Source organism: Asparagus officinalis, chromosome 1 (genome assembly GCF_001876935.1).
Source record: "Asparagus officinalis chromosome 1, Aspof.V1, whole genome shotgun sequence".
NCBI classification, from domain to species: Eukaryota; Viridiplantae; Streptophyta; class Magnoliopsida; order Asparagales; family Asparagaceae; genus Asparagus; species Asparagus officinalis.
Window position 1 is genome coordinate 105716763 of NC_033794.1, and position 14331 is coordinate 105731093.

Genomic DNA, 14331 nt, shown 5'->3' on the forward strand with positions numbered 1-14331 from the left:
CACCGAGATTTGCTTCAGACTCAAAAATAAAATTCAAGCCTTAATTGACTCCGGCGTCATAACGGCGAAACAAGCCAAGTAAAGACGACTCTAACTCCATTAGGTGCACGAGTATAAACTGTTTCCCCTCACTCCAAAGAGTATACGAGTATAAACTGCTCCTCGATACTCCAATAGGTATATGAGTCAAAACTATTTCTTTTCTTTCACGGGAAATTCCTGGAGAGCACCATGCATGGTACTCTTAAGGATAACCCGATCATGTAGCTGAATATAATGATAAACCCAGTTTCGTAAGGAAAGCTGGGGGTGGATGGTTCATGTAACGGGAAGTTATCGGAAGAATGCTATATGTAATTTTCTTAGGGATAACCTTATCATTACAAACAAAGTGATAAACACTACATCCCCACGGTGATTTTCGAATACTCTTTTGCTGAGATGAGATTCGGTCACTTTGTTGGATCAATCTTCCCTCATAAAATTCTCATTTGGTCAAACCTTTAAACAGTTAGGACCAAAGCCAAAATCCCCTCTCGATTCCTTTCATGAACGAGAGGTCCACAAATTGAACGATCAAACCTTTAAACAGTTAGGATCGTCTCAAGTCCCCATTTAGTCAAACCTTTAAACAGTTAGGTCCAAAGCCAAAATCCCCTCTCGATTCCTTTCATGAACGAGAGGTCCACAAATTGAACGATCAAACCTTTAAACAGTTAGGATCGTCTCAAGTCCTCATTTGATCAAACATTTAAATAGTTAGGACCAAAGCCAAAATCCCCTCTCGATTCCTTTCATGAACGAGAGGTCCACAAATTGAGCGATAAAACCTTCCTACAGTTAAGATCGTCTCAAAACTCCCATTTGGTCAAACCTTTAAACAGTTAGGACCAAAGCCAAAATCCCCTCTCGATTCCTTCCATGAACGAGAGGTCCACAAATTGAACGATCAAACCTTTAAAACCTTTAAACAGTTAGGTCCAAAGCCAAAATCCCCTCTCGATTCCTTTCATGAACGAGAGGTCCACAAATTGAACGATCAAACCTTTAAACAGTTAGGATCGTCCCAAGTCCTCATTTGGTCAAACCTTTAAATAGTTAGGACCAAAACCAAAATCCCCTCTCGATTCCTTTCATGAACGAGAGGTCCACAAATTGAACGATCAAACCTTTAAACAGTTAGGATCGTCTCAAGTTCTCATTTAGTCAAACCTTTAAACAGTTAGGTCCAAAGCCAAAATCTCCTCTCGATTCCTTTCATGAACGAGAGGTCCACAAATTGAACGATCAAACATTTAAACAGTTAGGATCGTCTCAAACCCCCATTTGGTCAAACCTTTAAACAGTTAGGACCAAAGCCAAAATCCCCTCTCGATTCCTTTCATGAACGAGAGGTCTACAAATCGAACGATCAAACCTTTAAACAGTTAGGATCGTCTCAAACCCCCATTTGGTCAAACATTACTATAGTTAGGACCAAAACCAAATCCCTTCTCGATTCCTTCAATGAACGAGAAGTCCACAAATCGAGCGATCAAACCTTCCTACAGTTAGGATCGTCTCAAAACTCCCACTTGGTCAAACTTTCCTATAATTAAGACCAAAACCAAAATTCTCTCTCGATTCCTCCAAGGAACGAGAAGTCCACAAATCGAGCGATCAAACCTTCCTACGGTTAGGATCGTCTCAAAACTCCCACTTGGTTAAACCTTACTACAGTTAGGATCACAACCAAAATCCCCTTTCGATTCATTTCAAGAATGAGAGGTCTACTTTTGAATTGAATAATCAAACCTTATGACAGTTGATAATCATATTTTATTACAATTTTATACCCTCATTATCTATTTTACATGAATAAATATACCATTATATTACAATTTTATACCCTCATTATCTATTTTACATGAATAAATATACCATTAATAATTGTTGTTAGCTTAGTTTCCACATAATTGAATGAAAATATAAATAAATATTATTAAATGTAAAAACCCCTCAAAAATCTCTCTTCTCTATTTTGTAGCATTTTTGAAGCCCAAAATGAATGAAGCCCATCAAGCAAAGATAGCCTAAAGGAAAAAGAAAATAAAACAAAGCACATTTCCACATCATGCTCAAGAAGAAGCCACAAAATCAAGCTCCTTGAAGGCCCAAGCCCATCAACAAATGTTTAGACCAAATGAGCTCTTCACGGACTTTGCTGCAGAGTTTGGAGGTTGAAGAACTCAAAGGGACCGGACTTTGGGTTTTTAACAAGAAAGGGACCGGACTTGGATGTTGATTTTCCTTTTTGAAAATCAAATGAAGCATAATTAGGCCGGATTTGCTTTGAAAATCAAATGGAAATGAACTCAAATGTGGGCCGGATTTGCTTTGAAAATCAAATGGAAATGAACTCAAATGTGGGCCGGACTTGATTGTTGATTTTCTTTTTGGAAACTCAAATGCAATTGGGACTCCTATGTTTGGGCTAGAGAAGAACAAAAAACAAATTCAAAGGTGGAGATTGTTGCTTGGGGCTCAAGACAAATCCAATGGCTCATATTCATTAAAGATTACTATAAATAGGGATAGAGAGTGAGGGGTTAAGGGTGTGAAAATTTTTGTAACTCCTTTTGGAGAGGAGGGCTACTCTTAATTGAGAAGGCCTTCCAAAATTGTAATTTTTTGTTACAATTAATAATAATAATTTTTTCACCACTTTAAAGTTTTCTCTTCTTCTCTTTGTTGGATGATGAAGATGAAGATGAAGATGGAGAATTATTTGAAGGTTTGCATTTCTTTTCTTTTTCTCTTTTATTGTTTATTAGTTTAGATTTATTTCTATGCTTAGAGTTAGAATTTATTTTCTTGTTAAATAGCCAAGAGGCTAGAACCCTCTTGCCTTAGATTTATTTTATGCTTATAGAGTAGATTTATTTTCTTGAATTTAATTCTTACAATTTTATTTTGTAGTTTAGATTTTGTAATTTATTTTGTAGTTAGATTTTAATTTCTTATACTATTCACCTTGAGGCTAGAACCCTCTTGGGTTTAGTTTTTCTTTTTGTTTATTTTTATTTTGTTTGATTCGCCTTTAGGATAGAACCCTCTAGGGAATCACCCTTTTCTAAGAAGTGGGTTCAATTGTAGATTACCCATATCTATAATTGAATCCACCATCTTTAATTTCTTGCATTTTCTTTTATTCTTGAATTTTATTTTCTTTATTCTTGATTTTTATTTTCCTTTTCCTTCTTGCCTTATTGATCATATTCATTCTTTGTCACATCCACTCTCACTTATATCTCGTGCCGATTTACACACTATCACTTCCACTCTCTCTATCTCTCCACAATCACATTCACTCATCACTCCTATTTGTCACGCACACAACATAAGAACCGATTTTATATTTTCTCCTACAAAACACCTTCCTCGTGGGATCGATATCTTAAATACTATAACTTGACACGGTTGTGCACTTACAACCTTTTTGGTACATGTTTATGCTGCATCAACAGTCAGGATTATTCAAACCAATCCAGATTCTCTAAATGGAGATCCCACTTTGAGTTTCTTTTGCATCAGGAGATAGAATATAAAATTCTTAATTTCTGATTCTGGGTTCATCTCTACCAACAAATAAGAGACCAGGAGATGGAATATAAAATTATTCCTATCCGATTCTGGGTTCATCTCTACCAACAAACAAGAGACTAGGAGATGGAATATAAAATTATTCCTATCCGATTCTGGATTTATCTCTACCAACAAAAAAGAGACAAGGAGATAGAATATAAAATTCTTCCTCTCCGATTTCGGGTTCATCTCTACCAACAAACAAGAGACCAGGAGATAGAATATAAAATTCTTCCTCTCCAGTATCGGGTTCATCTTTTTACCAAAAAGACGTAACCCGTCAACATTTTCAAATCCACATTTTATACGTGGGGGGCGTTATCTCAATCCCTTATTAGAGACAAATTTACGTCTATCACACGTCGCCGGGTGGTACGTTCCCGTATTAACGACAAAGCCTATGTATTCAACATCATAGCACCAAGTCTAAGAGAGTTTATTCTTTTAGCACAACGTTACATACAGAACGGACTTAAACAATCTGCATGCTAGTCCGATTCAAATGGTAGTCGGTAAAGGCTCATCAAACCCATTGATGGCTAAGGGTTTGCCAAAAATCCTATAAATACGATAATCACTGACGCACTAGCTTCATTAGTTGGTCTCGTGACTTGAGTATCCGACAAACTCAGGATAAAATCCATACCTGCAAATGAACCGACCTGAATAATTAGTCCTGCAATCTCAACACTCAAGATCGCCATGCTCCAACGTCTTAAGAGCTTAAACTGTGTAGACTCCAGTAAACGCACGAGGATAAACTGTGTTCGTCTTAAGAGCTTAAACTGTGTAGACTCCAGTAAACGCACGAGGATAAACTGTGTTAACGCCTGTCAACGCGTCAATGATTTTTGCCAAAACGAGGATAAACTGTGTTAACGCCTGTCAACGCGTCAATGATTTTTGCCAAAATAAGGCTAAGGAAAAAATCCAATGGATGATCTCAGGGGATTCAATTACGATCCAGATATAAATTCCTAATGAAGACAATCAGTTCAACATCAGTTCAACGATAAGAGCTAATTCACAAATCACAACATCAGTTTCAGTTCAAGATTTCGACAACGGTCAAGCGATAAACGTAACACCGGAAGAATTTTAACTATTCTATAAAGCACTGAGTGGACTAAAAGATGAAGAAGTCAAGAGTTGAAGCCATTTACAGGTCCTTCTACACGATCACCTCAACTAAATATTGAAGGGATTGCAAGTAATACCTATCTTATCCAAAGTATCCCAGACTCCTCTATAAAAGAATGAGTCTGAGATACTTTGGAGGGGGTATCTGTAGGTATCTAAAATTACTTATAGATATCCAGATATATCTCAAAACAAAAAGAAGATAATGAATGTTATTATCTAAGTCAAAGAGGATCATCCAAAGCTAAAATAAGCAAAGGAACACTGACACGCATAGGCACGGCAGTGGAAGATGACGCGTAAACAAACAGAGTTAAATTCTAATGGAAAGTTGTAGATCTCTTCGTTAGCTTTCCAACGCATCTTGGATCACCTCATTCCGACATCGGACGAGGAAGTTAGAGCCAAAATACCCGAGAGGTCGTAAACTACCTCGGAGGTGCGCGACAATGTACACTAACGCGCATAGGCGCGGCAGTGGAAAGTAACACACAAACAAACAGAGTGAAGAGCCAATGGGAAGTTGTAGATCTCTTCGTTATATTTCCAAGGAAGTTAGAGCCAAAATACCCGAGAGGTCATAAACTGCCTCGGAGGTGCGTGGCAATGTACACTGACGCGCATAGGCGCGAAAGTGAAAAGTGACGTGAAAACAAACAGAGTAAAGCGCCAATGGGAAGTTGTAGATATCTTCATTAGCTTTCTAACGTATCTTGGATCACCTTATTCTGACATCGGACGAGGAAGTTAGAGCCAAAATACCCGAGAGGTCGTAAACTGCCTCGGAGGTGCGCGGCAATGTACACTGACGCGCATAGGCGCGAAAGTGAAAAGTGACGTGAAAACAAACAGAGTAAAGCGCCAATGGGAAGTTGTAGATATCTTCATTAGCTTTCTAACGTATCTTGGATCACCTTATTCTGACATCGGACGAGGAAGTTAGAGCCAAAATACCCGAGAGGTCGTAAACTGCCTCGGAGGTGCGCGGTAATGTACACTGACGCGCATAGGCGCGGCAGTGGAAAGTGACGCACAAACAAACAGAGTGAAGTGCCAATGGGAAGTTATAGATCTCTTCTTTAGCTTTCCAACACATCTTGGATCACCTTATTCCGACATCGGACGAGGAAGTTAGCGCCAAAATATCCGAGACAGCGCGAACGGTCTCGGAGATGCGCGTCAGCAGCGACTGCCATGGAAATGTATTTCACATTTAAGCCATGATATGATCCAAATCTAAAGAAGATTAAAAGACAAAAGTTGTAGATCTCTTCGTCAGCTTTCCAACGCATCTTGGATTACCTCATTCTGACATCGAACGAGAAAGTTAGAGCCAAAATACCTAGGAGGTGCGTGACAGTGGTAACTGCCACGGCAATGCGCGCCACCACCTACTGTCGCGGCCATTGAGAAGCTGAACATGTCATTTTTGATAGTTTTCTCGAGTTTTGTGTAGCCCACATGGCTTATTAACTACTGGGGGTTACTTATGAACGTGGGGGAAGCAGTTACAAGCGAAAATCATGCCCACTACCCACAAAAATCGTGACATTTAAGGAGTTAAAAGTCGTGGGATGGCGGTTACAAAAACTAAAGGGGGAACCACTCCTTTGACCGTACCACCTATGGCCGCCACGCCAAAGGAATCTCTTCAGCCACGCCACCTATGACTGCCGCGCCAAAAGCCCTTCTTCAGCCGCGTCACCCCTGGCTGCCGCACCCAAATGGGCAGTTACTGATCGGTTATTTTCTTCAGTTATCATCTAAGGAGGCTATAAATACCCCCCTAGGACCATCATTGACAAGAGGGCAGATTGGGGGGAGCAAGTAAGCAGAGAGACTTAAGCTTTTGGTGAATTGGAGCAAGAGAGAGAGTCTTCCTTCTTCACAAACATCCTCAAAAAATCTTTTGGCGATTCCTAGAGATCTAAGCTCAGACTTGATCTTTGGAAGAGTGAACATCTTACATCGATAAGATATTCGCTTTCAAATCCTTACTTCGATAAACGAAGGAAGGATCTCCAAAGCCCTCACGATCTGTGATTTGGTGGTCCACGAGTCAAAGCGCTCCCGGCACAGGCAAAGTCCCATAAAACAAGAATCGATAAATGATTTTTGTGTTATTTTCTCAAGAGTTGTAATTTTTATTTTTGTTGTGTAAAAGAAGTCTTATAAAAAGACTATCTCTTTCGAATTTGTTGTAATCGGTTGAATATATAATGAATTCCATAACAAAATCAACTTTTGACGAAAACAGGGAGCAGTATTTGGTTGGTGTGTAGACTCGAGGAGGACAGTGCCAGATTAGTTGGAGCTTGCAAGAGAGCACGAACGAGTGATACACAAAGAGATGGAGATTATGGCATTGGACTTGAAGACAATGAGCGCTCATATTCGGTTCAAGCCAAGTGATGAAGGAGATAGAGGTATCTGGCTCGTTGTGTGGAGTAGGAGAGGTGCACCGATATGATTCGAGATGAGCAATACAGGTGGAGTACGAGGACAGCAAGTGAGGGATTGCTACTATCAAGTTCAGTTCCGGAGGAGAAGCATGGTTGATTTGCTTCTAATGTCAGACGTTGTGAATATCTCTTGGTGTACACAAGACTGGTGGAGGCGCCACAACGAGACAGATGAAAGTGTGAAAAACTGGAAGATTCTAGCAGGAGAGGCAAAGTTTCAAGATGACAATGATAGATCTTCGAGGTGGCTTGGGAATCAAATCCAAGGTGGAGATTTTTAGGATTGTGTCTTTGATTCTTTGTATCACTTCATAAGAATTAGATATGATTAGAAATCTATCATGATTAGGAGATTAGATCATATCATAATTAGGAGTTTGAATTCTATTCTAATTAGGAAGTTAGGCTAGAGATAGAGTTTTGATTTTCCTATATATATTCTTCTATTGTTGGAGAAAAAACCAAGCATAAGAGAGAGCCAATATTCTTGTAAACTAGGGTTCGTAGAGGGTGTAGCCTGATTCAAGAATATTGTGCGAGAGGCGAGGGTTTCGTAGTTATTATTCGTGTAAAAAATTACATCATTAGGAGAGGGTTTCGTAGTCTTTGTCAGTTCAAAAGATTATAAGGAGATGGCTTTAGAGAGAATATGAGAATTGATTATGTATGTGAGGTTGAGTGGTTGAGAGACGAGAGTTGAATGGTTCCTCTTGTAGTTCTCCCTGATACATAGTGGATTTCTCGTATTGTTGCCCGTGGACATAGGTTGAAGATGATTGACCGAACCATGTAAATCTCGGTGTTCTTTCTTCTTGATTGTGATTATTTTATATCTTATTGATTGTGAGTTGACTTCTAAGTTGTGCAAATCGTAGTAGACTGAGAGACTAAAATTCCCCAACAATAATTACCTAGGTTTGATGTGAAGAAAGGAGAAATGAGTTTTGCAATTGTCCAAGGTAGAAGAGTGACAATTATTGAGGGCATAAGAAATGTAGCAATTAAACGACTTTTAGTTTTTTTTTTTTTTTCACAGCAGAGGATGTTGAATTTTAATGTTAGGAGATTTTTTAATAAGCTGTCAAACTCGTCAAGCCTCAGGGAGTTTTTATATTTCAATGGTTTGAGAAACTACTTTCACTATTTAAGGGCACGTTTTTTTTAGGGCCTTAGACCATGTCCAACGCAACGGCAAAATGCAACGAAAAGTGCATTTGCCGCTGCGTTTCCGCTTCAACCCAGCGGCAAATTTTGCCGCATTTTAGCGGGGATGAACAGCGCGACGCTATATTTGGCGTCGCACTGTTCATCAACCACATTACTATTTTTTTTTACTTTTTACCTCTTAATTTGATGTATTTACAATTTGATCCCATTTGTTTCATTAAATTTATAAAACAACCCCAATTATATTTAAATTTTATAATTTTACCAATTATATAATTTGGACAAAATAAATTATTTTTTAAAAATAAACCTAATTCTAAAATTTAGAAGACATTATTATTAATTATAATATTAAAATCTAGACATTATAAGTAAAGTCCCATGAAATATAAAGAGCAATCCCAATACATAATTCTAATATAAATTACATATCTGAAATACATAACATATAAAAACTGACACACATAATATAAAACTTTATTAAAATAAAACATAAAATACAAACTAAACATGGTGACGTTACATAAGATGGACAAGCAACTCTCAATAATCTGGTAGATCGGGGCCAGAGTGTCCAATATCATTGAAATAATTGCCAAAATTAGAAGCAGACCCTTGTTCTTGTTGATTTCTTTTTTGTATTATTTTAATTTGTTGAGCTCGAACGTACTCACGCACGTTTGGATCAACAATGGAATTCAAATCTTTCATTATAATTTTCCATTCATCTCTGTCTTTTTTCATGGCTATCTTTTCTCGTTCGATATCAAATGCTACTTGCTTGTCCAAGCTCACCTTGTCTAACCTGTCTATAAGTCAGTTGTTGGAGGTCTCGATGGAGTCCACAACATTTGACTCATGATCATCATTTTTCCTTTTCAATTTGGCTTTTTTTTCCCCAATAGGTCGTTCAGATGGAGTAAATGATGACAGTCCAGGAGATGTTGATATAGGAGATTCCGAAGTGGGATTATCTGATTGTGACGAGTCGAAGTTCACACTTTGGGATTGTCTTCAACGAACTTGTCTTGCTGTGGGGACATCATCTTTAATTTTTTTTGAAATTTTTAACCATATTCCAGACATGATCAAATTTGAAACCTTTTTTGTACTTTGGTTCTTGCATAAATAACATCTTTGCTCGAACTAACTGCAAATTATAGTGAACATCAAGTTATGTATTTCAACAATAATAATAAAATTCAAACGATAATTAATAGAATACTTACAATATCTTCATCTGAAGCACCACTTGGATTCAGATTCTCTACTTGTCTCAAGCACGCATTCAATTTCCTTACTTCATTACTTATGATTTCCATTCGAGAATAAATTGATCGGCTCGTACACATCTCAAAATGCTGATCTCGAAGTTCATTGTATTTGTCCTCCACACGAGACCAAAATGCATCTCGGGACTGGTTTCTACCGATAATAGGGTCTTGAGAAATATCCAAGAACACTTGACAAAGGAGCACATATTCAATAACCGTGTATCCAGTTGATCGAACAGATATATTTTTTTGTAAAAAGCGGTTGGTTTGGAGATCAGAAATACTTAGAAGAAATACTTCGAATTGCGTGGTTTGAAGTAGAATTCGTGAATGTTATTTATAGCCAATCCAACTTTGTTTTTTTTTTGTTTGAATTTGAATTTGAGTTTGAATTTGTCGGTAGTCAACATTTGAAATTGAATCGCTTTGTACAAACTGATCAGCTTTACACATTGTCCAACGTTGTCGGTGGGAATCAAATTTTAAAATCAGGTCAGCTTTACACATTGTCCAACGTATACACAGCCCAATTTTCCTTGAATTGTGTGAAAGCTTTGTACGAGTGGGAATCATTTTTTGAAATCATGTTAGCTTTACACATTGTCCAACGTATACACAACTCAGCTTTCCTTGAATTGTGTGAAAGCTTTGTACGAGTAGGAATCATTTTCCCTAATCAGGCCAGCTTGACACATTGTCCAACGTATACACAGCTCAGCTTTGGTGCGATGGGGGGAAAGCTTTATACAAGTGAGAATTATTTTTTAAAATCAGCTCAACTTTACACATTGTCCAATGTATACAGCTAAGCAAATTTGAATTTTGTGATAAATTTATAACAGCTGGAAAGCATTTCCTAAAATCAGCTTAACTTTACACATTGTTCAATGTATACAGCTAAGCAAAGTTTTATAAATAGCATACTAGATTAGGTACATCCACACAATTACTCGTTGTTGTGTTAAAATTATTATTTTCCATTTCTGCATACTTCAGTCATTCTTTTCTTACTTCAAAAATGAATTTCGATGCTGGAGGTCCATCATATTTATCATCATTTTCATCTTCGAATAATGATAATTTTCTGTCCAATATCATTGCAGAGATTGATGAAACCGAAGAAGTAATTTGTGAGTACATCAACAACAACAACATGATCCTCGTTAACAATTTACGTCAACAAAACTACCAACCGATCCATGGTGGTTCGATTCCTGGTCATGCAGTGATCAACCGCGATCGAGAAACTATGCATCAGAATTTGGTCATAGATTACTTTGCCGATAATCCACGTTTTGGAGAAGATATGTTTCGTCGTCGATATCGGATGTCAAGAAGTTTGTTCCTTCGTATTGTTGATGCAGTGAAAGATCATGACTATTACTTCCAACAACGAAGTGATGGACTTGGTAGAATGGGATTATCACCGTTACAGAAAGTAACAACTGTTTTTCGCATGTTGGCATACGGTCTACCAGCTGATGCTACGGACGAATACGTTAAAATAGGTGAGTCAACAGCAATTGAAAGTATGACAAAATTTTGTCGTGCTCTGGTGGAAATATTCGCAGACCGGTATCTACAAACACCTAACGCTAACGATATTGCTAGGCTACTCTATATTAGTAAAAAACATGGTTTTCCAGGAATGTTAGGAAGTCTTGATTGTATGCATTGGAAATGGAAAAATTATCCAACGGCATGGTCTGGGCAATACGCAGGACGTGGTGGGTCACCAACTATTATCCTTGAAGCTGTGGCAGATTATGATCTTTGGATATGGCACGCATATTTTGGTATGCCAGGCACCAATAATGATATCAATGTGCTGGAGTCATCTAATCTTTTCTTTAATCTAGCTCAAAGTATTGCTCCTCCCGCTCATTATGTTATTCAAGGAAAAGAGTATAATATGAGTTATTATTTAGCTGATGGTATATATCCAAAATGGGCTACTATTGTACAAACAATCCAACAGTCACAATGTAGGAAGAAAAAATATTTTACCATGAAACAGGAAGCATGTAGAAAAGATGTAGAACGTGCGTTCGGAGTTCTCCAATCACGATTTGCAATTGTGGCAGGATCAGCACGTTTTTGAAAAAAATATGTATTACATGACATAATGACTGCATGCATTATTATGCACAATATGATAATCGAGGATGAACGTGATCTTTATGCACCAATTCAAGAAGTGAGGGAAGCACCAACACCAGAAGTTGATATGGTAGCAGATGAAACTACAAGATTTACTCAATTTATTACACGTTACGGAAAAATCAAGGATAAAGATGCTCATATTGCGCTTAGTAATGCATTGATAGATCATCTATGGGAGGAATACACTAATTCAGATAGTTAAGTGCATACTAAATTTGTAATTTTTACATTGTTGTTAATGTTTAATTATTTCCTTGTATTTTATTTCCTGTTGTGTTCTTGAATGTAATATTTTGGCAATATCAATAATAAAAATATAATATTTTAGCAATCAAGTTATTTTAATTAATAAAATAATATTTTATTATTTTATTAGTTTAATTTTTAAATAATAAATCATTTTGTTTGAAAAATATGTGAAAAAAATAAAATTTGATATGTGGGGTTAATTGTTGAAATAGTTAAAAATATAGGGGATAAAAATAATAATATAAAAGTAGATAAAAAAGAATATACTGAGAATATTCTTTTTTTGTGCAAAAAATAGTGCAATGGATTGGAGATGAATTACTGTTAGATATGACTTTTGCACCATTTTGATGCAAAATTTATACCATTTTGATGCGATGGATTGGAATGCCCTTAGCTTTCTTAGTAGACCCTAGTTGGGCTGTATCGCCACCAAATACAACCGTAACAACACCTGCCATGTGCTTAGCCCATAGGACCTGTTCACGTGCGTCCCATCGTAATCATGCATGCCATACATGTTTTCTCGCCACTACCATTATTGCAAGAGCATATGCACGTGCAAGAGGACAATTTTTTTAATGAATTCTTATATCTCAAAATGTATTAGAGATTCAATTATAATTGTAATGTAATGATATCTTAAATATAAGGAAAGTCTTTTTTTTAATCTCATAGGAAAAGATAAGATATTTAGGGGCTGTTTGGTTTCATAAATAAATTTTGACATTTGAGGTGGATTACAAATTCTAGAATTAAAAAGTGACATTTTTTGAGTTTTTGGATTCTATTGTTAGTGTTTGTTTCAACAAAATTTCTAGAATGTTAATCCTTAAAATGCAAAGAACAACCATCTTTTAGACTTTACCAAATTCTCTCAATTGGAGAGTATTTGACAAATCCAATAAATATGTATGGTTAATCCAATTGCTATATCATTGTATTTTATTCTCTTATGGGGAGGTAAGCTTACCAAGGTAAGCATATATATCTCTCATTCTTTTTAAAATTGAAAAAAATAGATTACAAATTCTAAAATTTGCTATCCTATAATTTTGGGTTTAAACTAAATAAGATATTACAAATTTTAGAATTTGTTTTCCTATACTAATGTTGAACCTAAAAAAATATTAGAAATCCCAAAGCATGTACAGAACACTATGAATTTGAAATTCTCATGAGATTATAAATCCTAAATTTTTAGGATTTGAATCAAACAACCCCTTAGCATCTATTAATATTGTTTGTATGTATTTATTTATTTTGTTACAAAATATTGTTGGCCTTCTTGTTTTGATGATGATTTACAAACAATTTACTACTAATGTTGTTTGTCTAGTGTTTGTACATTCCTATGTATTGTAGACAAACAACGTAGTTGGAGGATGGATGGAATAGAGCTTCAACGATCATATCCAAAGGAGGTTGGCGGAATGTCGGTGAAGCCTTGCTATTCAAAGTTCAAGATCCAAGTTAAGGCTTCATCCGCGAGATTACCAAGTCAAGCTTATTGAAGATCAAGATCATTGCTTGGGTAATTTAGTTTAGGAATTTATATTATGTGTGTTAGTACTTTAAGCTCAATCATATACACACATACACGTTTTGGTTTTTGTATATATATAGTTATATATATACATATATGTTTTGGTTTGATAGTTTTCAAGTTTTACTATGAAACAATTGAATATAATTAGAAAACATATTTTTTGTTTCATACTCATATGCATATATATATGATTTCATCAATATCAATTTTAGTTAGTTAAATGAAATCATGTTTTAGTGCATTATATGTGTATTTTGATAAAATACTACATTCATTGTTTATAGACTTCATAACAATAGTTTACATCTTTCTTCAAGTCTATAAAATCATTTTGTAAAGTTTCAAAAGTTAGTTTAGCCAAAATGTCAAAATTCACATGTTTACATTTTCGTGTTTTGGACTATTTTGCAAAATGATGATATTTTTCATTTGGGAAGTCCTTTTTCAAAACCAGTCATTGTAGCATGTTTATTATCATGTCTACAATCATTCCCCAAAGTTTTACATTTTTTGGAATTTATTTGATATTTTTAAACAGCATTTTAAAACCAGCAAAACAGGTTTCAGTTTCTGTCATATCTGTTTTCGGTCGACCGTACCGGTCGACCGAACCTGAGTTCATATTCTCACTGGGCGACAGAGAGTCTGTCGGTCGACCGGTCCGGTCGACCGAAAGCTCCATCGGTCGACCGCACCGATCGAC

At 36.3% G+C, this 14331-nt stretch overlaps 1 protein-coding gene across 1 annotated transcript; it reads left to right on the forward strand.

The window, feature by feature from the left end:
* LOC109838748 lies at window positions 10686–11768 on the forward strand. The gene has a single exon (XM_020407171.1). The coding sequence runs from the start codon at window positions 10686–10688 to the stop codon at window positions 11766–11768; it is 1083 nt and encodes a 360-aa protein (XP_020262760.1).

Bases quoted from the DNA above. Each gene is read 5' to 3' on its own strand.
- LOC109838748 (XM_020407171.1), top strand. From the start codon at position 10,686: ATGAATTTCGATGCTGGAGGTCCATCATATTTATCATCATTTTCATCT.